This window comes from Zonotrichia leucophrys, chromosome 2 (assembly GCF_028769735.1).
Source record: "Zonotrichia leucophrys gambelii isolate GWCS_2022_RI chromosome 2, RI_Zleu_2.0, whole genome shotgun sequence".
NCBI lineage: Eukaryota > Metazoa > Chordata > Aves > Passeriformes > Passerellidae > Zonotrichia > Zonotrichia leucophrys.
The window spans coordinates 105,967,221-105,993,554 of NC_088171.1; the positions used below are offsets into that span (position 1 = coordinate 105,967,221).

The following is a 26,334-nucleotide window of genomic DNA, read 5'->3' on the forward strand; positions in this document are numbered from 1 at the left end:
AGAAGTTGAGACTAGACTGTGTCAGCTATTAGCTGGTATTCTTGATTTCACTTGTGGAGGAGAAGGTTGGGGAAAATTATAAGCTGCAAATAATTGCAGGCAGATACTTCCTTGAAAATTAGGCTTTCAATTCTTTTTAGCCTGTTCTGAAGTTTGAGGTTCTTTGGTTCTGAGAAACTGAAACTCCTTGCAAGCATGTGGCTTCCAAAGAGGGAGATCCCTCTTTGTATATTCTTGGTTCTGGATTATCCCTTTTGTCTCTACTGCTAATCCCAATTTTGCAGAGTAGCAGAAGCTCAAAAACTGAAGTTAAAACCTCAGCTACTGCCTCCAGGCTTCTGAATGGCGACAGTGATGGAGTTTAATTTTTAGGAAAAGTTGGTATTTTTTTGTCAGCATGTGTTGCTTTGTTTTGTTCAACGGTGTATTTAAGAAAGTTCTGGTGGGCTGAATTATGGAAGGGCCGTATGCAAAGGCCATAGGAATAGGAGGGCCTGTGCAGCCTTGTGCTTGTTTTGTGTCATGTGAATAGGAACGGGTGTCTAAAATTAGCTTAGAGACAAGGCTTACAGTTCATTACTTTCCAAAGTGTTCTGAGAGACTGTTTAATAGTGTCATTGGTTTTTATGTCTTCTCCTGAATTAGGGTTAACCAAAGTACATGCTTAACTACTTTGCTAATGTGAGGACACTGTAAATTAAGTTGTAAAGTTTAGTATGGTATGAAAATGATGATTTTTGAGATGATTGAAAACTAATAGTAAAGAATATATACCTATCTACAGTATTGTGCATATTGCTGTAATAAATTACATTGTTTGTAGGTTGTCTTATAAGAATTAAAGTCTAAGGAAGTAGAAAGGATCCTCTTAAATTATGTCTTTTGTAGCATTCAGAGCAGAGGCAAGCATTAGCCTTCTGCTGAAATAAGCTTGATATTTGAGACAGATAAATGTGTTGGTTGAGGGTTGAGCTCCAGGTAAGGAAAATGAACTTAAATTAATTAAACAGTGAATTGTAGCAAGATAGGAGTAGCCCTTTTGAACCGCCTAGAGAATCCTAAACCATAATTTTTTTAGAACTAAATTAGTTCTAAAAGGGAGCTTTTTTTTTTTTTTATTTGGTTCTCTCTCTTTTCAGCTCTTAGTTCGTGCAGGTGCTAAATTGGATATTCAGGATAAAGATGGGGATACTCCCCTGCATGAAGCCCTGAGACACCACACCCTGTCACAGCTCCGGCAACTCCAAGACATGCAAGATGTGGGCAAGGTAGATACTGCTTGGGAGCCATCAAAGAACACAGTAAATAAAACACATTTATTTATTCTTTTTTTCCCCCCCTGTATATTTGTCTCTTGGTCTACTTCTGTACTGTTGGACTGGGTTTTGGCAGCATTAGTTTATGTAGATATTCTGCATTAAACTGCAGTGTAGGCAGAAATCATATTGTTCTATGTGGCTTTCCACATGAAGTCACTACCTTTTTTGAAGAAAGAGGGTTATGTAGCTCAAAAATATTTCTATGAATTTATCTTCTGTAGTGAACATATATGGCTGCCAAAAAATCAAAGTAGCTCTTTTGGAAAGAGAATTCAACAGTGTTACAGTACAGAATAAGACTGAAATAGTTTTCTGTGATTCAGCGTCTTGCATGTCTTTATAACTTTAGTTGCTTAGTTGCTTCTCTAACTTTCTGAAAGTATTTTCTGTTAGAACAAGGCATTCTTAATTTAGTATGTTTATTGAGATGTATATTTTTGACAGACATTAAGAAAAAACAAATACACCAACTTTATGAAAAGTCTTTGTTCAAAACTACAATTCCACTGTACAATTTTTTTTTCAAATTGGTTACTGAATCTCACTGAAATACACTGGAATAAGCCTTGAAAGAGATTTGAAATATGACTAACGTGTAAGAAAATGTGTGTGTCCTTTTAAGTGAGACAAGAAGAGCAGTGAAAGCTCAGTTGTTTCTGTGATCTGAAATGGACTCTATGAGAGCTGTCTAGAATAATTTGTGTTTAACTGTGAAATGAATGAAAGGGAATTTTTTTCTCAGATTTGGCATTTCATAAATTGGTTTCTCTGCTCAGTCTTATTAATGGCTTTCACAATGAAACTAGAGTTGTGCGTTGAGTTTTGAGGATTTTAACCGAAGCGGGGTTTTTTTCCATCACCTTTTAAACTTCTCTTTGTGGGGGGGAGTTTATATTTTAAATTATGAAGTTTTATCTCTAGTTTCATTTGAGAAATATTCTTGGTTTAAAACAAAAGTTTTTAATTTTTTTACATTTCTATTGAAGTAATAAGACAAAGATAAGGCAAAAGATATGAGAAACAAAAAAATTCCCTCATCATTTTGTCTCTGATCACCTAAAAATGTTTTAAAGTTTGAAAAAATCATGATCAGCCAATACCTCCTCTCCTTTATTAGCATGATCAAACTACTGGTCATTTCTTTGCACTTTGTTTAGCTGCAGAGAAAATTTTTGCCAAACTAACAAATTTGGGAGGTTTAAGTGGTGTGGAGAAGATAAGTTCTGGCAGAGAAGAGACAAAAACTTGCTTGTTTTTATTTTATGTGAAATGTAAAAGATGGAGGAAATACATCTGAAAATGCTTTAAGATGATCAACAAATCAAATTATCTTGAAAACATTTTGTGAAAAACAGGAAATGAGAACAATACCTGTACCTATCTACCTTTATTTAAATAACAGTAAGGTAAAAGTTCTATGAACTAGGTTTTACCATTAAACAGTTTTAAATATTAAGCTGCCTTTTCCCCAAAATTGAGTATCAACAAAGACGGAATTGAAGCTTTGAAAATATGTGCAGGCATTTGGACGTTTAAAGCTATCCAAGGACACATTGGTAATTTGTTTTGTGTGGAATTGCAAATACAGGTGATGGATAATAGATGATAAAGAGGATTAATAATTTTGCCTGGGAATCAGTAAGGTTTTCTTTTTGTAAATGTTTTGACTTAAATTGAGGGGTTGTTTTGTGAGATTTTTTTATTCTTCTTCATTAATTCCTTTAAAGGTTGCAAAATGTGTCAGATTTCATTAGGCAATGTGATAGCAACACATCTCTGTAAATATTTAGCTTTTAGAGCTCATTTTTGCTTGGCTAAATTTTAATTAATTTTGCACTGCTGTCTTGGAGATTCCAACCTACTGAGGCCTGTAGGGCGCCTCTTTGTAGCACATACATACTTAATAGAAATAATTACTTCTATTTTTGTTTCAGTTGAATAAACTGAAAGAAAGATCTCACTTGCAGGATTTTAGAGTTTCTTCATACTTGATCAAGTTGGTTAGACAGCAACTCATTGAAATTGTATGATTTGTTACTTTTTACTTTGACCACTGTTAAAAATATGAAACAATACTTTTTACTGATTATCATTCACTTGTTTCGTAAATGGAACTAAAGTGAATGAATTCTTTAACATTGATTTTTTTTTAGTAGTTCCTTCTAAATGCCAACATTATGCCCATTGGAGCGGGCTCCCCAGGGAAGTGGTCACAGCACCAAGCCTGCCAGAGTTCAAGAAGCCTTTGGACAATGATCTCAGGCACCTGGTGCAATTCTTGGGGCTATCCTGTGCAGGGGCAGGAGCTGAACTTAATGATCCTGTGAATTCCTTCCAACTCAGGATATTTTATGTTATACATGAAACAATTTTTGTCAGGTTTCTTCAGCTGATTTTTTGATAATCAAATGATTACATTCATGCACGTAGTGAGCAATCTTGATAGTACACAAAGCCCTACTCATTTTAGGTACCATTCTGAAAAATATTACTGTGCTCAAGTGCTATGAGCAGTGAACCCCGTTTCTTTAAGTAATTTTTAAGTTTTTCATCTAGCATATTGTGGTGACTACAGCTGGGAGGAGGAGAAATTTTCTGAACTATAGTCTCCACCACCACAAAAAAGTCATTTGAATTGCTTTATTACAGATGCACTGTTCTAGCCTAGAGTACTTTTTATCCTAAACAGCTGTATTATTCCCAGGGTCATTTTGTGTCATTTATTTTAATATACAAGTGTCTTTAAGGTGTATTTCTGACTCTTAAAATGCTTTTAAGTGATGCCACTGCCTAAATCCTAACTTAAAAGAAAGAAGCTAATGGAAAGTGTTTACTGCTTCAAAGGTACAATTACTTGGATGATATTTGTACAGTTTTTGTGGATTGCACTGAGACTTCTCCCTCACGGGTGAATTGGCTGGGTTTGCCTGTGTTGATGCATTTCAGGGGTAGCCCCTTCCAGAGGTATACTGCAGCCATACTGGGCACTGAGACAAAATGGAGAGTATTTTGTGCATGGGTTCTTTTGTGGTGTTCTCATTCTTTGTGCCTGAAAAGTTGCAGGCTTCCTGAGAAATGTCATGGGATGCAACATTGTCCTAGTGTTTTCAAGTTGTACAGCATGCAGAGGCATTTTAGCACCTAGGGTTTTTGTGACTAATGTAGATGACTGTTCCACAATGACTCTGCCAACCTTGGGGCAAATCAGTTTCACTGGGTGTTGTGCTGCCTTGGCTGGATTAATAATGCGGTCCAAAGTACCAGGACTGAAGCTGGATCACATCTATGCTTTGCTTCAGCCAGTTCTGCAATTGAAGTGCAGAAAAACAGTCTCAATTGATAAATGAAAATTTTCTGTTATCTGAAAACCACAAAAAAAAAATTTGTTTCCATAACTTACTGATTTTTCTGGTATAAAGCCTTTGGAGCTGTACTGTTCTTACCTAATCATGAGGAAGAATGCAGGAGGAGTATCTGAATTCATAAAGAGACCTTCAAGAGTCTTGTAGCCTCAGTGACATGTATTGATATAAGAACTTCTAATTTAAAAAAATAACAACATATAGACTGAGGTTTAAAAAATGCTTCCCTAAGCAACTGGGTTTCCTTGAGTTGGAGCTGCCCTAGCTTTGCCAAAGTTCTTCCTTTAAATACAGTGTAGTGTAGTTTGCTGAGGGACTCTTAGTGATGTCAGCAGTTCTGGAGTCTATATTATACTTAATGCATTTCATCTGATTGAGCTTTAATACAAAAAGGTGTTGGGAGCCCAGAATGCTTTGGGGAATCCACTCCTTGCTGGGCTGTGGTAGTGAGCCTTCTTAGTGTTTCTAGCTGACCCTGTGAAGCAGTTACACAAGGATACAGTAACAGCTGTGAAAGGGCAGATTGGCATTATGTGATTAGATAGGGACAGTGTGTGGGTTTTAATCCATCCAGGCTGGGAAAGTAACTGAATTTCAGTCTCTCTTGGGCAGCTACTTTTCTGACTAGACTAAAAGTAGATGTGCATTCATTTCTATGCTCAACTGTGATTTCAGTCCAAGTGCAGTGTTTTGTCTGAACTGAGCAATTTGACTATATACTGAAGTGTGTTCTGAATATACCCACTGGAACTTTGCCCTTTACAGTGCTTACATAGAAGGACAGCCACTTCACACGTGAGTATAGGTGTACAGGAGATTGAGTGCTTCAGTAGAACTGTTCCTTGCTGAATTTTAGTTTCTAAAAGAAAGCTGAATATAGCTGACTCAGAATGAAGCAATTGTTTTGATTTTAGTTCTAGAGACGCTTCCTTCGCCTTACACGTTTACGTATATATGTGCATGTGTGCATGTCAAGTAGCTTTCCTTTAGCCAGATGATTCTTAACTGTTTAGAGAGTCTTTCTTGCTTACATTATTGTTTTCTTTCAGTTAATTATGGGACTTGGCACTCAAGGAGCAGAGAAGAAGAGTGCTGCATCTATTGCCTGCTTCCTGGCGGCCAACGGGGCTGACCTCGGCATTCGCAACAAGAAGGGTCAGTCCCCTCTCGACCTCTGCCCTGATCCAAGTCTCTGCAAAGCATTGGCTAAATGTCACAAAGAAAAAGTCAGGTTTGTATCTCCATAAAATACACTGTTTCCAAATGTCTGCTTTCCACAGATTAACTGATTTTCTTAAAATGTTGAAATTAGCAATAGCTAATTAAAACATACAAATTTGGGAGTATGGTGGGGGTTTTTGTGCGTGGCAATTTTTTTTTACTTTTAATTCTTTAGGTTTTTATGGTACACTGAATGCTATTCAGAAATACATTACTTGAAACTTACCCAAGCTTTCATGCATATTAGTATGGGAAAGGTGAAAATGGGAAGGTGACAATCTTCAGGGGAGGAATTGGGAGAACTTCACAAGGCATTCAGGGGGAAGTCCCTGAAAGAATAACTAAGCATTGCAAACAGGCTGGCCTGGAAAGTTGGGAAATCTCTGTCCATACAACTTTTAATGACTGAAATAGGCAAAGCCTTATATAAACTGATATGAATTCACTGTTGTTGCTGCTTTGAGAAGGTCACCTACTGAGTACCTGTTAATCTGAACAACTGTATGATTCTGTGAAAAGAGAACGAGGGAGTAGGTCTGATGTCTCTAGGAATCACAATTTCAGTGAAGTACCATGTTATCAGGTCCATGCAGTATCAGAGGATTCACCTTGTCCTAGTTACGTTCCACCCGTTGCCACAAACGATTCTCATCTGTAATTCCTGTATGGAAAAAAAAACCTGTACTCTTAAAATGTGAAAAAGAGAGGCTGTTTTTATTGGTGTTGCCAGGTAAAGAGTAAGGTGCTTATTTCCTTTCGGAGTCTCTGTGTGTGTGTGTCCGTGCACGTGTCCGTGTGTCCGGCCCCATCCCATGGCGGGAGTTGGGCACGGGCGCCCCCTGCGGGCCAGCGCAGCGCGGAGCTCCGGCCCGGGTCCGGCACTGCCGGGCGTGCGGATGGATGGGCGAGGCTCGGGGGCTGCCCAGCGCAGGGCACGTCTCTGTTAGTAAAGCAAGCTCTTAGCACGAGAGGAAGCGACGTTTTACGCTCACAACACGATATCCTGACGTGTGTGTCCTGTTTCTGTACAATGCCTTATCCGACATTGTAACGTTGCCCTGCAGTGTCAGCTGTACTTCTGGGAAAAACAGTTCAGATCACTGTATGATCATACATTGATGCCCGAGTGCATAGGAGTATAGAAGCAGCCAGTTGATGTGCATTTTAATTTGAGTGAGTTTTTTTAATTATGAAAAGTTTGACTGCAAGGTTTCTTTGTAGTGGCCAGGTTGGTTCCCGAAGTCCATCTATGATCAACAATGATTCTGAAACCTTAGAAGAATGTATGGTGTGTTCAGACATGAAGAGAGACACTCTGTTTGGCCCATGTGGCCACATTGCCACGTGTTCCTTGTGCTCACCACGGGTGAAAAAATGCCTCATCTGTAAAGAACAAGTTCAGTCTAGGACAAAGGTAAAAACCTCTGAAATTTATTAGTTCTCTTACTTTTATAATGGAAATGTAAAAAAAAAAAAAAAAAAAGTAAAAAAGAGGTCAAAGAAATATACATATTTTATGTGGTATTATGCCCTACATGTCTCACTGGATAGAGTTAATTTTGCATCATAATCATATCTTGCTCTTTTCTGTTTGCCTGTCATACCTACCTTTCCCTGCCTTGCAATGTCTTCATTGTTCACGTCCTCAGAGTTCCTGATACAGTCACCTGGGGATGCTTTATTGAAATAGACTATTTTCCCCTACCACAGTATCTTTTCTTCATATTAAGATAAATTGCTGCTTCTTCTGAAATATAATTTTCCTCAGTAATATTGAGTTTTTCTATTCCTTAGGGCTGCTTGAAGGATGATTTGCCTGTAAACTGAGTTAATATGTGCCTGTTTCTGTAGTTAATTATTACTTTCAGCATTCACCTTCTTTTTTTTGGAAACATGAGTTTCATAATGCTGTCTTTTTCCTTCAGAGAATCAATCAGTCATGCCCTATTTTGGAGACCAAGGTTTTTCAAATGGTTATTCACAAGTAGTTTTGACTATATGGATACCTCCCCATTGCTTTTCTGTTTGAGTATTCTTTTATTCCTTGTAATCACCAAGTCTTGTCCTGGTTTTTTTAGCTGCTAAAAAAAAGAAATCATGTTCTGCATTTGGATTTATGTTTGATTTTTAGATTGGCTTTGGGGTTTTTTTTCTTTCTTTGGGGTTTTTTTGGAAACCAAACTGTTTGGTTTTTTTGGGCTGGTTTTTTTTTTTTTGCTTTTTCCAAATATATTTGATTAGTCTGCTTCTGTAGTATGTTGTTTTTTCCTCCATTTCAGAGTAAGTATAAGAATTGTAAATATAGAGTTGCACTGTTTTTGCTACTCATTCTCTTATTCTTCTTATACTATTTGCTGTTCTGCATTGTGTATGATCAAAAGCCAAATGTTAACATAGTGGGAGCTCCTTTTCTCTAAGACTTTCTTTAAAGTCAGTGAAAGGGTCTGCCCCTGGGTGATTTGGAGTAGCAAAGTGAGCCCCTACTCACTGATCTAAAGAAGGTACTCTATGGAAATCAGCTTTCCCAGGTGAAAGCTAAGCTTTATGGATAACCTTCCTTTGATTTTTTTTGCTGAATTAGTTTGAGAGATTGGAATATCTGGTCAATACTTCTCTTATACTTTTCTGTATAAAAACTGCAAGGCCAAGAAATGAATGAATCAGGACAACAGTTCTATGAACTGAAAGAGGTGGTGCAGGCCAGTACAAATGGAATTGTATGTGATGTCTATGATCATAATGCATATGCCCTATCCCTGGCAGTGCTCAAGGCCAGGTTGGATGGGGCCCTGAGAAACCTGATTTAGTAGAAGATGTCCCTGCCCATGGCAGGGGTTGGAACTGGAGTATCTATAAGGTCCTTTCCAACCCAAACCATTTGATGATTCCATGATATATACAGCTCTCACATAAAAGGACATGAGAAAACCTAGCCCAGAATATTAAAACATTTCTGTAGAAATACCTTTTAAGTTAAATTTCATAGAATGTTGGAAGGGACCTTTAAAATCAGTAATGTGACTGACATCTGATACTGTGTGATGAGCTGGAACATCTTCAATGAGATCAGGTTGCTCAGAGCCCTGTCCAGCTTGACCTTCAGTGTTTCCAGGGGTGGATCATCTGCCACCACTCTGGGTAACCTGTTCCAGAGTTTCATGACCCTCATCATAAAAAAAATCTTTCTTATACCAAATTGGCTTTGTTTGAGTCTAAAACTATTATCTCCTGTACTACTGCAACAGGCCCAGCAAAAAAGTTTTTTCCCATCTTTCTTATAAGTCCCCTTTGAGTACAGAAATGCTGTAATAACATCTTCCTGGAGATTCTCTTCTCCAGTCTGATCAACCCTGATTTAAGTATCCTTGATGGAATAAAGAAGAAGAAAAGAAAAATAAATATATGGTGTTCTAAATGCTTCTCTGTGCCTGTCATTGTACTGAATGTGTAAAAATTGCCAGCTAATACCTGTTCTTAGAAGTTAATGTGATAACTTAAGGTGCATTTTGAGATGCTGAATGTGTTAAAAACCCCACTAGATGGAGATTCTTGAGGCCCATGTGCCTTGCAAATTAATGTACAGAGCAGGAGATGCACTTTGCTCACGTGTGTGTGTTGTTCTTTACAGATTGAAGAATGCGTAGTATGTTCAGACAAAAAGGCAGCAGTGCTCTTCCAGCCTTGTGGTCATATGTGTGCCTGTGAGAGTAAGTAACTTTACAAAAATTCTTTTGGAGGAAATTGTGAGACACAATGTTTTTAATCAGATTGCTAAAACCATTAGCAAGTGCGTGTATGTCGTGTGTTGGTCTCAACAGTGACAATTAGTAATCTGATTTCAGGTTCAATTTACTTTGCTAGTCTGGTGTGATCATCAGAATTTTGACATTATTTGTCATGCTGGTAATAATTGGAGGACAAAGTATAGATTTTCAAATATTTAGAAAGTGTGTGCTCTGTCATCTGAATAATTTAACTGTGAGTAGGCTTTCTCACATAATAGAAGCCTACTGCATATCATTAACACTTTGGTAGTAATTAGAATTTATTTTGTTGTTTTGTTGCAGCTTTTTGAAGGCATTCAGATGTGCAAATGGTGTTTTAAAATATATTGTCGATAAATACTTAGTATGCTTCATTATTAATCTACAGATTTGCATAAGGGCTGTATTTTGCCCCAAAAGTCACATCATGTATCTTTGCAAAGAACACCAGTTATGGTTCATTTTGATTTATCTTGTGTAATGGTAAAATAGGTAGGTGAGTTCTAGAAATTTTTTGGTTTTAAGTAGAAGTGGATGAGAATGCAGCTATCACCTTGTCTCCTGGCATTTCAGGGTTTCATTGAAGGGTCATTTCCCTAGGGAATAGCAGTCCTTATTGATGAGGATCTACACAAGAGGGAAGGTAATTGTTCCCATGAGTAACTGCTTACTTGGACTTGCTAAAGAAGTCTGGTGTTTTCCTCTGTTCTGGCTGAGGCAGCTGACATCAAACCACTGGCTATAGTTAGCCTGATCTGGCCTCTTTCACTGTCTGCAGTTGAAAGATGATAAAAGAAGTTTTTTTGAATCGTTTCCCAGGAAAGAAGACAACAAAAAGATTGATGACTGTGGTGAAGGATTTCAGCAGCGCAGCACACATCACCAAGTCTAAGCTGTAACAAGGACAGCAGAAGGTTTAACAGTTGTAGATTATTTCTTTCCAGATTTTTTTCTGGCCATCTTGTTCAAGCAGGATGAGAGAGTCTTCAAGTTTGTGTATTTTGTAGGACCCACTCTCTTGATTCACAGTAATATTTTAGCATTTATAAGACAATAACTTGCCTTTTATAGAAAAATTACAGCCCCCTTTCTAGGATTATATCAAAATATGTAGGTTTACTCTTAAGGGTAAAGAGCTGCAATTCTTTGCCCCTGGAGCATTAGGACAGTTAGTGAGATCCTTTGTTCTAAAGAAAAAGATAGCCAGATAGTCATTACATTCTTGAAAGTTCTGGTCTCAAATGTGTGATTACCTTTTAACATCTGAAGTTCTTGTGGACTAGACATCTATCTGGAGAAAGAGGAACATGTTCACTTGAAATACCTTAAAAGGAGACTGAGAATAGATTTAGTTTCAGCACCAAAAAGGACATTGTTTGGGTGTGATTTGCAGAAAATTATGTGGAGATAAACTCAAGTAGTTCTTCATGTTATAAGCATCTGTTAAGTCATTGCTGTTTGGTTACTCTGAATAAACAAACTCATGTATAGGAAAAAAGAAAAACAAAGTGGGAAGATTCAGAGTTGATTTATTTTTCTGTTCCCTCAGTTTGTGCAAGCTTGATGAAGAAATGTGTACAGTGTCGGGCAGTGGTTGAGCGAAGAGTGCCTTTCATAATGTGCTGCGGAGGGAAAGGTACAGAAGATACCAGTGATGATATTTGTGAGTGACTCCAGAGCCCATACTCTTTCCTGTTCCTCCACCAACCTATTCTCGTTCTCTCAAATGATCTAAATATTTCTCTCCTTTCTGAAGAAAAGTTTAATGAAAACAATGCTAACCCAGGTATCCCATTGCTGTTTGCACTACTTTCTGCATCAGTAGCAGCAAATGTGGTAACACCACCAGTCATTACACTGAAGAGTTGCTTCTGGCATTCGGAGTAGAATCCAAAACATGTGATGACTTGGCCACTTACTAATGCCCTAAGAAGTAAAAGCTGAAGATTTTCTGTGATTGTGCAAATGAGCAAATAATTTTTTTTTTTTAATCTGTTACTCTGAAGTAATGGTGAGTATTTTGTATCTAGGTACAAGCAACTTTCCTGAGAGAATGTCTAGTTTTACATCTCCTCCTTTGACTAGTTTTTAAACTTCTTGTGACTTGAGTAATTTCTATGAATTATTTGTATTTGCTCTGTGTGTGTATATGTGGTACACTGTATTTCTGTTGAGTTTATGAGAATGGGATATCAGTTCATTCTTGTCATAAGAATTCTGATATAGATAAATATAAGAATAGTCATTAAATTCGGATTTTCAGTACTCACTGGAAATTAAAGACTTGACAATTCTTTCTTTCATTGCTTCCCAGATCAGTCAAATAGAGGACTATTAATCTGAGCTTGTTCAAATTTTGAATGAACTGCTTCTAAGACACTTGTGCAATTTTGAACACCAAATAGAATCATCTCTGTAGATAAAAAAGTCATTTCAGTGTGACGGAATTTGGCTTTTTTTTTTCCTTAAACATGCGCAAAAAGTATTCATGTCAGGAACTTCGCTGACAAATAAGAATTCTGAGAACATTAAGGGACTACAAGCATCATTATTATGGAAATACTTGTCAAAGAAGTATTGCTACTAAACTAAAAGAAATTATTTGTTGAGCTGCAGCGAGGGTGTAGTGAATTTAATTAGATTATCAAAGATGGTTGACTAACATTTTTTCAGATAATTGAAAAATTATAGCTGTGACACTGGAAATAATTATTCCTGGTTCATTAGATTGCTGCGTAATGACATATCTTTATTTTCTTTTAATGCTACAGCAAGTGGAAACATTCCAGTTTTGCAGAAGGACAAAGACAACACTAATGTCAATGCAGATGTACAGAAGCTGCAGCAACAGTTGCAAGACATCAAGGAACAGGTAAAAGTGCTGGATAAAAGTTGTAAGACCCATTAAGTGCAAGAACCACTTGATTGAAAAAGGCAATGCATCCTTTATTATTTAAAGCAGAATGTCATGTTGAAGTGCATCAGGTCTTAAACTGTAGTTGGAAGACCAATATTTTTTGTGGGATGTGACTTGTATGTCCTTTATGTATGGGATTAAAAGAAAAAATCAAGTGGCTATGTTTGATAATCCATCTATTAGAGTGTGTGTGTTGATGTGACTGAAAAAGGACACTCTTGCCAGCCAGTACATTCTCTGTTAAGCTGACCTGAATGTGTTGGTACAGAAGAAACTGTTTTCACAGAGCAGTGATAAAAGTAGATCATCTTCATCATTCTGTATCTACCTTAATCTTGACTTGTCTGTTCATTAACTGCCTTGGAACAATAGCTGACAGTTATCTGTCTTATGAAGGGTATAGTGAACACACTCTTCAAAAAACTGTGTGGCTGCAAGGTTAAAACTTTGAAAATATTATACATGTAATTCAAGTATTTGGAATTTAAATGTTAAGGTTAATCTTTGTAATTAGGTGTAGTGTTTGCAGATCTTTCAGCAGTAAGGGATCTGGAGCATTTGACTACTGAATGAGGTTACTCTCTTAGAAACCTGATAATGTGACTTTTTATTTCCATGTGTATAACACAACTGGAAGAAACTTATCATGGATACAGGAAACTGAGGTGTTCTAGCTTGCCTTTTCCTGTAGTAGGCTTACAGCAGTCCATAATACTTCAGTGATGGCAGCATCACATCTAGTCCTGGTAGTTGCTGGATTCAGCTGTTCATGTGCATGAAAGCCTGGGCTAGAACATTTAGATTGCCAGCTTTAGGGCCTGTGTTTCAAAATGCCTTAAATTTGAGAGCTGATATGCTCAACTGAATGTCTGTGAGGAGCTTTTCCTGTCATACGGTGACTGGGCCAGCCCCCCAGTCACAAAATTTCAAAACTCTTTCCTGTGTAGTTTTTATCTATAAAGAACATGCAAGATTGAAAATTGTAATTTGAAAATGCATGTCTGTCTTATCTGGAAACTCCAGATGTTACTGTCATCTCTGATGGCTTGCATCCACTATATAGCTTCTGCTTTACTTTTTAGCATTGAATGGAAAGAATAAGGTTATTCTTTTGCCATTTGAAATGGTGCATGCACAAGATGCCAGATGCATGATTAAATGCAAGTAATCTGTTTTCTTCAGATACGTTTTTTCATGGTACTTTAGGAGTTATAGAAGATCAGGGTTCTGTTTGCCAATGCTGATGTTCTTATGTATAGGCAGGTGAAAAGAAAACTACTTTGTTACAGTTTTTCTTCTTGATTAGATGTGATCTCAGGGGTTTCTTGTCAGTTTTCCTTAGGTGCTATTTTATTCTCTCTGATTTTATCTAATCTTTGGAATTTTGCTAGCCAGCTGCCAGAATTGTTCAGTGCCTCTGACTAGAAAGAGATGGTTCTGGCTATTCCTTGTGTGCCTCTTGGCTTGAGACTTGTGTTTTCAGTGTCTTTTGTGCTTAGTCTTGTGACACAGGGCAAGTTGTATCGTACTTGTGAGTAGCAAGTCAGATTTGATTAAAATTGATCATCTCATCTTTTAAATTTGTGCTTGAAGTTTTGCACAGCATTCAGAATAATTGTCTATTCTTTTGATTTGTGCTGTAATAGTTCAGTTGTCTTGTTCAATTGATATTTTTCTACTTAAAGTTAATTTGTTCTCTTTCAGCAGGTATAAGCCTTTGTTTCAACTCATACCTTCAATGATAATCTAATATGTTAGTGCAGCAAGCTTTTAAAACTATTTCTGGTGCCAAGCAGAAGTGATGCTGATGTCAACAGAATCTCCCACATCTGATGACCACACCATTCGTCAGGGATTCCCTGAATGTGAACCCTTTTGACTGTAATTGCAATACCTTCACTCCATTTCATACCTAATCATCATCATCCATCTAATATCTTATGTATGTTCCTTCACCATACTTATATCACTTTCTTCTTCCTTAAAAAATAAATTTATTTTGTCACTGTGCACCTGTATATTGTTGTAAAAACTGTTTTTAGTAGTGAGGAATTCATACTTCAAGCATTTTAATACACATTGTTAGTGAAAGAAAAATAATTTGAGTTGCAAACCCAGTTATACTTAAGGTGCAATGGGCACTTTCCCAGAGTACTTACCTGAAGAAGTAATTCTCATATAGAACAGGCATAGTGCCTTTTTATACTATTTGTTTTCGTTCAAAAGATGGGAGTCAAATGTTGCAGGCAGATAAAAAATGGGATTTCATGCAGAGGATGCTCTAACAAATAATATAAGACTTACAGATACTTATTTTTCACTCCTTATTTTTTGCTGTTCAAAGGGGGCATAAGGCTTGCCGTGAACTTTCTTTCACTGTACAAGATAGTGGTTAAATAAGGAATTCTCCTTCACATTTGGATAAAATTCAGTTATCTGGGCTTATACCCCACTGGGAAACTGCTGAACCAATTGAGAAAAGCCTGTCAGAATAGAATTGTGTAGCAAACAGGAAGCTTGTTATTCTGCCAGCTGAGTCCTCCTCCTGTGTGAAGTAACTGAAGTGTTAAGATAGTATCATGTTAAGAAATTAAACAGCTAACATGTTTTATATACTATGCTTCTGTACTTAGCAGGAGAAGTAGGGCAATCTTCTAATACTGCATATCTATGAAATCAAAATATGGGGATTTCTGTCCTTGAGTGAATGAAACAGCTTAAAGTAATGGTGTTTCAACAGATTTGATTTTTTTATTATTTCTGTGTTCCTTAATGGATGTTTTCATTTTTTAAATGATGGTGTAGCATTTGGAGAGAAACAGACCCTTGTAACTTCAGTAATTCTGATATTATATTTAGACACAAAAGCAAATAATTAGCCAAAACATACAGTCAATGCTACACATGGGGGATTTTCCCAAAGATAAGATGAGTGTTTGCTTTGTCAGTCCTTTGTGGAAGAGCATCAAACCAGCGCTGCCAGGTTATAGACACGTGTCACACAGCTGTGTATTCATTGCATTGGAAACAGCTGTTTCACTGATACCTGAGGTCTGTGAGTTATTGGAGGAGGAATACTCTAAAGGTCCCATTGATGTGTAGGATGTGAAGGTGGTGACTTCATGTGAATGGAAAAATGAGCAGGACTGATTGACAGACAGTCTTCTGTAAATTCTTAGTTTGACAATGTTTTGGTACAGTATTGTGGAAATTCTGGCAAAGCTGGAGCACATTCCCCTTCAGGGCTTTTTTAAAGTATAAAATGGCTTAAGGTTTTACCTGGAAGTTTTATTTTCCTGCTAGTCCGTTATACTAGTACCCTGAAGATTAAAAAGTGATTTGGCCAGGTTCCATGCCAATTTAAACTCTTAAGCAGAATTTTGGTGAATTCTTTTGGTCTTCAGTTACGCTATCTACCCTAGGAAGTAATACCTATTGATTTCATAGAAAATGTGCTTTAGGATTTTTCTGAACAGGGTACCTTGGTATGGATTTTCTCTCATGCAATGAGCAAATTGAAGTGAAGCCCCAATGATGAATACAGAAGTAAATCACAGGTGCAAGGTTGTGATAAAATGAATTTGTATTTGAAATACAAGCATTGTCAGTATTTCATTTTATGTATGAGATCAACATTTGTAATTGTTAGATATTTGTAGTATGTCTCAGATAAGAGGAATCTTAGATTTGATTTGTTCTATAGAATGGTCTTAAGAATTTTCATCTTTTGTAACATCTATTCATTTACTAACATTTGATAAGCTGTTATAAATGAAATCCTAATATGGGTGCATTATATTTTATGGTGAAGGAACATGCCTTATGAAAACTTCAATTTCTGCACATGACAAAAGGTGAAGGACATTGTTCCTTAGTGGCTTGGTGCAAAATGAATTTTGCTGTTGAAGAACTTTGGGCATTGACCATCACTTCACGTTCAGCAATTAAAACTGATTTTAAAAGTTTGCTGTGCTGCTGTTATGAGTGAAGGTTACAGATTTACTAAACTGCTCTTAATTTGAAACTTGAGGTGTTCTTTTGGTTGAAAATCTGGATAACTTCCACAAAGTACTAAATTTTACATATTATATTGATTATGTAACATTTTTATTCCTGCTGTGGGTGTTGAATGCTTGGTGTTTACAGGTAAGTTTATGAATGGCTAGCTAGCCTGAGAAGAAATTTGCAAATCATTACCCAAGCATTGCATACATCAAGCTGTTGATGTTTTGTTCCCTGGAAGATTATATGATATAAAGTAGAATGTTTCTGAAGAGTGTTTTAATGTTGCAAATCTGCATAATTATATTGAAAATATGATGTCAACCTACTACTGGATTGCCTTAACTAAAGAAATCATATTTAAAAATCTACATGATTGTGTCATGATGGAGTAGGAAAAGCCCAGATATTTTAAGTCCATGTGGAATAAAAATGGGATTTTTAAAAAACACCACAATTTAGCTTAGTGGCTGTGGCAATTATCTGCTATGCTTAGGATGACATATTTGTTGTTGAATTTCAGCAGTTGAGATATTTATGTTATAGTACTGTATAACTGCTACCACTGAGTAGGTAACCTGTCCAAATGTGTTGCAGACGATGTGTCCGGTGTGTTTGGACCGCCTGAAGAACATGATCTTCCTGTGTGGCCACGGGACGTGCCAGCTGTGCGGAGACCGGATGAGCGAGTGCCCCATTTGCCGCAAGGCCATCGAACGGAGGATCCTTTTGTACTGAGCAGGGGCCAGGGTCTTTTTTACTAGGTTGGCAAAGAGTAAGGACATGTTGATGCTTTTAAGCCTCTGTTAGTTTGGAAGGTAGGAAAGGGTTCTGATGAAAACATTTCTAATACTGTAGCACAGGTTTGTTACATAGTAATTGTTTAAAGACTGTGAACACACCAAATAAAAGAAACAGTATTTGAACAGTCAGCTTGTAGCTTTACTCTTAAAAAACATCTAACCCTAATGCTGATTTAAAGCAGTCTTTTTTCAGTTTGTTTCTGTCTTCTTCTTCCCCTTAAAGTTTAAAGGAACAATCTTATTTTGGTTTTGTTCGTGTGTATCATGTATGTATCAGATGTCAAGTGATGTAAGGGAATTTTTTTTATATTGTCTGTTACTACCAAACATAAATATTTAGGATTTTTTTTTTTTTTTTTTGCTTTGAGCTTTCTGGAGAGTGTCAACATTTCCTGTGACAGTTCTGATTCACAATTAATTTCTGTCTTGAAATACACAGTCATGAAAAATCAGTACAAAATATATACACTGTAATAATAGATATACTATTCCCATAAGGTCATGCCTCAGAATGCAATGGTAGGGGTAATTCTGACTTCATCATGCCCTTTGTTCCTGAGGATGGGTTGTGTAGGAAACAATAAAAAGAAAAATCTGTCTTAGAAGCATTATGTTTCCAAAACCGCACTTTGAGCTAACAGGTTCAAGCTAAGTAACTTAAATAGCAAATGTCTTAATTCTGCTAATACTTTGTATGGAATTGCTTTTAGCTTGAGTGGAAAGGAGAACATTTGAGCAGTGGGTCAGTTACCCCTTTTAGATGAGTGAATTTCATCTGTTGTGTAGAAACGCATACATGCAGAGACATTTAGAAATTGTGGGTCTGTGAATTCAGAAAAAAGAGACTTTGCAAAATTTCCTTTCTTTTTAAGTGAGTTTTATTGTCTCCAGGCAAACAGTGTCAACAGCAAAAGAGAATATTTAATATTGATTATTCATCTAAGTGGGGTGTTAACACCAGAACTTATCTGTGAGCATTACTGAATAATACTGCAAATGAAGATATTGCTGACAGAACAGTGAATTTTGTGAGCTGTGCCTAGTTGAGCTGAATTTTGCTGAAGGAGTTTCTTGTCCCTGATATGGTAAAAAGCTGTTCCACCTGACCTCCAAAATGCTACTGTTAGGGACTGCAAACTATTAACATTTTGAAAACAAATATATCCTTTCATCCTTTTTAGTGGTAGAAAATACACTGATTTAAGGACCTCTTGTAGCTAAAAGGAATCTGTGCTTGCTCCTAAGTGATTTGACTGTTTTCTGAGTGCACAGTTCATGTAGCCCATTGCCGTTGTGCAGACTTCATTTGGATGTGCTCTTGCAGAACATGAAAGAAATTCGTGCTGGAGTTACTTAGGTGCCTTACTTGCAGCTAAGATGAATTTATCATTGAATTCTCATTGCATATGTCTAAAATGTGGATAAAAGGATAGTTCAGGGAAAGATCCAAGTAAGGATAATGTTGTAATTGTGGTCTTTGCAGATAAATCAATCTGTCTTCTGAAACTGATGTTGATATACCTGAACTGTGCAAATATTGGCAAATGTCTCAGAAGACTGTTAGTAATAAACTGTAAAGATAGACAAACCTTTAAGCAATAAGATTTAAACACTGAATAAAGTTTTCCAGGAAACAAGTACAGTGATATATTGGAAAAGTGTATGTAGAGGGGCTTTTAACACCATGAAGTGGTGTAATACACAGCCTTACAATAGCCATCTTTAATCCTCCTCCAGCATTCCAAATGTTCCTCATTATTTTCAGCATTCTGTCATTGGACACAATCACAATCTGGAGTCACTGTAGTAGTCTGGTTTATTTTGTATACTAGTAGTCATCTGGTCTCAGATAATTGTATTCTTGACCAAATGAAGCAGGCTTCCCTTTTTTAGCTTATCGATTCCTATTCAAAAATAGCATAATTTCAAGGAGTTTTGGAAAGTTTTTGATGTAAGACCTTTTTTCAGTTCAGCATTTTGGGTATCTCCACTTGAATTTTGTGTGCATCTGAGTGTTCATTGCACTTTTCATTTGCACAACATGCATGTTACTAAGGTTTTTGGGTTTTTTGGTAGTTTCATGGGGTTTTTTGGTAGCATGTTTTACAGCTGAACTTTCTATAGTAGGCTTCCGTTTCTTGTCAGGCTTCCCCTGGAAATACTTCTGTAATAGGATGTGCCATTTGATGATCCATTCTGAGTTTTAGCCTGTCATCCATCAGATTTCTACCTTGATTTCCTTTGTCTCTGGCAGACATATTTTGTCCTCTTCATTCTTTAGGGGAACCTCTGCAAACCTGGCTATGCAGATGCAGGGTGGATCTCTTCTTGATAACAACTCAAAACTGAAACCTCAGTATAGCAGTTCACATTTTCCTGACTCTTAGTTGCTGGAACAGGCCAGAATTACTTGAAAGTATTCCAACTTAGCATCAGCTTAATAATTCAGCTGAGTTAGAACAGATCTGAAGCATCCTGGGTAGGAAACTGGATGTAAGATGTAAGTTACTGCTTAACACCCTCAGTGCTTGAATCACACTCCTATGGAAATGGAGACAATGACTGAAGGTGTTGCTGTAGGAGCAGCTTTAGTATCCTATACTGCGCTCAAGGCAGATGGATGTGACTGCATAGGAGTTTGTGATTGGACTCATTCAGCAGTGTTATGTGCTGGTTGAGACTGATCTGTGTCAGCTTGATGGTGACACAGAAAAACGACTATTTTAGTGCCAAGAAAAACAACTGAATTATAAAAACTAGGAAAGCTAACCAAGATGCTTGATTTATTTATATAGGTCTCTTATTGACAGGAGGAAGAGCTGTATCACGTCTGGAGATGGCGATACAGTTTGCCTTTCAAAAAAACTTAAAGAGGAAAACTGCTTGCAAATCCAATATCATTTATGGAAATAAATATTTATATTCAGACTCTCTCTTTTCATTCAGGTGCAGAAGGTGAGCCAGTGTTGTTGAGGATCCCAGTAAGCTCATTTGCTTTATTTTGTGGTTATCTGTGCACAGAGTGTGAATGTTTCATTGGATAGCACATATTTGAAGGATGAGAAGTTCACTTGAAGGCCAAAGGGGATCATAACAAGTAGTAGAGTTAAGGAAATACCACTGTGCTTCTGTCTTCAACAAAAGATTAAAGTCTAAATTTCACCTGATCAAAGTGAAAATTAGAAAAATCAGTTAGGCATTTATCTCTTAATTTATTGTAAAGTCGTAGAATGTAAGGGTTGTAAGGTTTGTTATGTCTATTCCCCAGCATTTAATAACAATTTTGAAATGAAATGGAATGAAATATCTCCATTTGTTTCTTGAAACAAGTAACAAGACACATAAAAATATGTATTGTTCAGTGTGAGGTATGCTCAGATATTTAAGTAAAATACTTTCTTTTCCATTCATTAAGGGACATAGGCAGTCACATCACTATGCAGTGATTTAAAATGTAAAGACAACCTAGGAGGTTAACAGAATAAACGAAATAGTTGTAGATTGTTAACTTTTGTATAACTACCTTTGACTTTTTTTCCCCTCAAAACTTGTATCATCACTTATTGTGGCCAAGGCTTATATGGCACTTCTCAAAATCTGGGCTGCTATTGCCTACTTTCCATTTGTTGGATTACTGTGTATTTGTACGTTGGGGTTTGGAGAAATCCCTTTTTCCTGAAGTGGATAATAAAAACTAGACTGGTGAGATAGCAAACAAGTTCCTTTCTAAATGTGGAGGTTTGATTAGAAGGTGATATTCTTAACTTGGACTGGGTGAGAATATAGCAGATTTGCACAAGTACTTGTGCCTTTTTAGCATAATCCTATAATTGGTATTTTAGCTTCTTTTGAAGACCTGAAGTGGTCTTTTAAAAATAATTGAGTACTTATTGTGTAGATATTTTCTAGAGATGAAGGTTTATGTACGTGTAATTATCTTTAGCAGTATTAATTACAGTTAGTATAAACACTAAATTGTTTGAAGAAGCTGCTTTCAGCTAGTGATCTGAGCTTCCTCTACAAAACTAATTGTGAGAAATTTAATTTTACTCTTCCAGTAGCAGCTGGTGAACCGAAGAGCCTATCCTGTTCTTTGTGCTGCATGGGTCAAGTTTTCACTTTAAAAAACCAAACCCCAACAACACTACAGTCTAACCTTTAGCAGTGCTACCTCCTTTCTGTCAAAGTGCTGAATTCTTCTCTAGCTGTTCGTTGTCTTTGGGAAGGGGTGGGGAATGCATCAGTTTTCTTTTGCTTCATCAGTTTTGATGTCTGAATACATTGCAGAGGTTTTTTTACTTTAGAAAATTACTGTGTAAATTGCGTACAATAGCAGTGTGTGATTTGGCACAAAGTACATTGTATACAGTGCATAAGTTCCTGGAATTCATACTGTTGTCTTTCTGTGCATTTCATACTTTGTTTGTGTTGACAAAGCTAAACTGTTGTCTGCAGAAGCTTTAGTGTGTGCCATTTTTATAGCTCAGCCTGTGGTAAATACGCAAGTTCTGACTCAGGGCTTTTTAACAACTTAAACACATTCACAATATTCTTCAGCACATCTTGGAGAATACTAGAGATTTAATGACTGTACAGTGCCTTGATAGAACTATTGAATGGGCAGCAGCCATAGGGTCTTCACAAGAATGCAAGTATCTTTTCAATCCAGTTAGTGAGTTGATGTTAATATAGTTGTAATGCCCTCGCCATGGATTTATAAACTTGTATATATTTTCTGTAAAGGAAAATTGGCAAATTTAGATATTGTTAAGCTTTCTGAAAGCTGTTTAATTGTTGCACTGGTCATGAGGATCTGAAGGGCATAATATTCAAATTTAAAGAAGCAGCTTTTGTGTCAAAGACGGCTGAGAAAATTTTCTGTATGTGACATTTTTAGTGTGAGGAAGAGGTAATTGTATAACATATAAAAGTACCTGCTTCACTATGATCTGGTAAATCTTCTGTAAGCAAGAGAGAAATAACCAATAACAAATCAGTATGTTTGCATGCAGTTTCATAGTTAGAAAGCTTTGTGTCATTTTGAGCTTCTAGAAATACTTAATTTGTCCCAGCCTTAGTGTCTGTATGAATGCAAACTGTTCATGTTAGCAAACAGTTTTTACTGAATCACAAGAAGCGTTTTTGCTTTTGTTAAAACTAACTTTGTATTTTCTGTAAACTGTAGATTTTGACATGACTGTTTATTGGAGAAATTTAAGGTTGCCTGTGTGAATGTAGTGTAATTCTGTATGCAGATAGCATTATATAATTGCTTACTTTAAAACTGCTTAGCAAGGTCTAAGCTTTTCAAAGGAAATGCTGATGTACTGTATGGTTAGTAAAACTTGTCATATAAGATGTATACTGACTTTTTGAAGAGCTTTGATTTAAAAGTATAGTTGGGCTGAATTAATACTCATATTTTGCACACAACATTGGAAAGGGGGTGGTGGCTCAAATGTCTTCCTCCTGAGTTGTAATGATGTTAGATGTCACCATGGAATTTGAAAATTGGATACCGAAAAGGTATTTGCAAACTTGGTTACTTGTTGGCATACAATGTTTAAAAGAGCACCAGACTTTATTGAGAAATTTTGCAGTCCAAAGTTCTTTAAAAAACTGTTTCTTTTATAATATGTTCCTGAAGAATGAGTTTGTGGAAGCATCAGAAGTGCTATGTGCCTTTGAATCTCCAAGGTACTCAAACATTGTTAAAGCAGCACAGTAGAAGTTCAAAGGGTGGATTAAGTTGTAACAACAGAAAGGTTGATTTAAAATTATCTCTGGATTATGTGCAAATTTTTCTGTAAATATGCAGTTCATAGTACTGTTCTACTGACCCAAGTTGCTGTTAAGTGTTTGTTAGACTCTGTGTTTACTTGTAATTGAATGGCCTTTACAGATCTGGCTACGTGAATGTGATCATTTAAACATCTCCTGCCAGATACAGTAACTTCCATATTCTGAGACAACGGATGCTGCATCATGGTTTGTACTTTTAGGATTCAATTTAATGGATGCATTTGTAAAAAAAAAAAAAAAAAGCCTATGTAATCAAAGGCAACAAAACCAACCAGACTTATATGGCTTAGTGTTTTTATTTGTCCTAGTGTACAGGTGAAAAAAGGAACTGACAGAATAAAAAGTTTGTTGCTCTCTTTCTCAGTTTCTTTTCATTTTTCAAGTTTCTTCAGCCTTGGTTTATATGACAGGTCTGTATGAAAAAAGTGGTGTCAAATACTTTTGAAAAAACTTTATTTTAAAATAATTTATGCAAATTGTTGAAGTACATTTGAAGTAGCCTCTTGTTCTTTGCTTTGGGATTTATGAGCTGTTCACATATTTCTCCTTATGTGTTCATTGAATGTGATGGGAGCAGGGCTGGCATTGGTTGAAGACTTCATCTCTGTGGTCTCAAGGGTTTCAGCCCCTGCTGTTGATTGCAGTGGAAGCTGCAGGTTTTAATAGTGTTTGGTATTGATGGTTTTAGATTTTGAGAAGGCTGTTTCCTACTGTACTATATAAATAATAATTTTATAATATAAGTGCTGTGTAATGCAGTAATTTCTGTATAGTGCACTTGGCTGTTCTAAGTTATTCCAGCTATATCCCATGTACAGTCTGTTTTTTATGGGAGTGGTTAAAGTGCATGGAGATTTCCTTTGGATTTGGCATTAATCAAACGCAGAGTTCTTCATGGGTATACTCTGTTTCCTTTGGGGAGTAAAGATTAGTGGTAGTATTGGAATAAAAAAACATTAGCCTTCCTTTTCAGACTTAGTTTTCCACCGTGAGGAAAGGAAATATAAGTTGTCAGAAATAAAATTGTTGAAGTTCTTGTGCTTTGTGCAGCCCTGCTCATGATGATGACATGCATTGGAAAACTTTTGCTTTCAAGAATGAATCATGCCAACTTTTCTTGATACTTAAAAGAAGGTTTTGGTTGAAAAAAACTTCAGTATTTTAAATGGTTTGTTTCCTTTTCAGCAGAGTAGTATGTCCTTGCTTTCCAGGAGATAGTAAGGTAGGGGTTTTTTGCAGTCTTTAGAGGTGATGCTATGATGAATTAAAATAGTTTATTTTAATAACTGAGAACTGTGCCACCTGGCAATGTATACATTTTAGTCTTCGACAATGCAAGACTTTTAGTTATGGGAAAGTCATTGCAGTATCTACTACAATTAGGATTTATTGATGCTTATGTGACTGCCCTAGAGAAGCTAATAAACCTAAGTTCTAAAATTTTTTAAATACACTTGTGACACTATAGTGACTTCTTGCAAAACTAACACCGTTTCACTGAATTTTCCTTAGAAATAAATCTGTGGGAGGTAAGGGGACAAACTTAATTCTGAGCCAATTTCCCCATTGATGTCTGCATCCTAAAATGTGTGAGTATTTCTCCCACAAGGGGTCAGTAGCACCCTCCATTTGGCACCACTTTTTATTACAATATAAGCAGAAAGCAAACATGGGATAAGGATGCTGATGATTGCATTAATATGTGGGTGGACCAGACCTAACTTGTCTCCTTCTTCAAGCAGGCTAAGTATAATTAGGTTATTTGCTGACTTCAGTAAGCACTATATTCTATCCTCTGACTCTCATGTGACATGAACATTGCTACTATTGATTAGGGCAAAGTTCCAGTGGAGTGTTTGCCTTTAGCTCTAGTTGAAAGTATTCATTTAGTCAAGCTTTTTTTCAAAAGCATGCAGTTGGAGCAGATAAACTATATGAAAGAGCTTGTCCAGCACGCAGGGGAAAAGAATTCTTGTAAGAGTGTTCCACATATTCTTAATGATAACCACAGTCTCCCTAGATGGCTAGAGCTGATTAATATTTTCCACTCTATAGTAACACAACTTACAGTTAAACATGCTTTGAAGCCTATCAGGCTGCTCAGTGGAAGGAATGTCCAGCTTCTCAAGGCTTCCCTGAGTATGCAAGTTACTTGAAGGCCAGAAGTTTGAAGTTGAAGTAACTCATAATCTTTCTCCCAAGAGGCTGAACAGACCAGAGAGCTGTTCCTTCAACAAAAATTTCCATCCCCTGTAGCAAAGTCATGTTTCACAAATAGGAATCTTGAGATGCTCGGTGTCATTCAGGCACAGGTTCTTATGTGTGTTGAATTTAACAAGGGGCCTTCCTTACCTCCATGTTTGCAACTCTTGTTATTCTCTCTGTCACAACTGTTGTGGGCTTTGTATTTCATGTCCTTGGTGCTTCTGTCCCCACTACTGAAATCCTCCATTTCAATTCATTCTTTGTCTGTATTTTTGGTAGTAGAACCGTGTCCTTTCCTTCTTGGTGTGTCCCTTCTGAATGTCCTCCTGTGTTCTTTTACACTTGAGGTTGGCATAAGCATAGTGAAGCCTTGTCCTTGTGTCCCTAACTCCACTGTGAATTTCTGTACTGGCAGGAGGAATTCCTGAATTTGGTCTTGGCATAATTTCACAGTAGTTTATTGACATCCCTTATTTCTCCCCATTGGTGGCATAAGAAAAAGTTTTTGTCTACCCCTGAGGAAAGGATAGGGCCACTTCTGATCTCAACCATATGAGGAAATGCAGAAACAAGTAAGTGTTTCAAGGTTGTTTGGCTTTGGTGATGTCTTTTTGTCCTATAGGCCACCTGTAATTTTCATTCTTACTGTATCCTGGATTTGGTTTTTGGTAGCAGCCTAAGGGTTACTTCTCAGAGAAACTCACAAGCAACTAGAAGAGAGAAGCTTCCATCTAGAGTGTCTTGTGCACTTACGTTGCCTGGAGGAAGTTCAGGTAGGATTGCTTGCAAAGAGAAGGGGTCTGGTTTTTGACTTCTTGCTGACTCCATAAAGAATTAGGAAAATAATTCCATCTCTTTGAATAAAGTAAAACTTTATAACCCCTACTGTGTATATACTCTACAGTTGTAAGGTAGCGTGAGATTCTGTATGAAAGCTAT

General features: G+C 36.8%; 1 protein-coding gene across 3 annotated transcripts in view; it reads left to right on the forward strand.

The window, feature by feature from the left end:
- The window catches only part of MIB1 (MIB E3 ubiquitin protein ligase 1), a 77,427-nt gene extending 53,874 nt beyond the window's left edge, over positions 1 to 23,553 (forward strand). The window contains exons 15-21 of one of the 3 annotated variants that reach the window (XM_064705963.1): positions 1,140 to 1,301; positions 5,731 to 5,912; positions 7,124 to 7,316; positions 9,531 to 9,609; positions 11,216 to 11,329; positions 12,438 to 12,538; positions 17,183 to 23,553. In XM_064705963.1, the coding sequence (XP_064562033.1) occupies positions 1,140 to 1,301; positions 5,731 to 5,912; positions 7,124 to 7,316; positions 9,531 to 9,609; positions 11,216 to 11,329; positions 12,438 to 12,538; positions 17,183 to 17,323 (972 nt within the window). In that variant the 3' untranslated portion in view covers positions 17,324 to 23,553. The remainder of the gene's footprint in view (positions 1 to 1,139; positions 1,302 to 5,730; positions 5,913 to 7,123; positions 7,317 to 9,530; positions 9,610 to 11,215; positions 11,330 to 12,437; positions 12,539 to 17,182) is intronic. The other 2 variants (XM_064705964.1, XM_064705965.1) reach the window with 2 other exon arrangements.
- Positions 23,554 to 26,334: the final 2,781 nt, after the last annotated feature.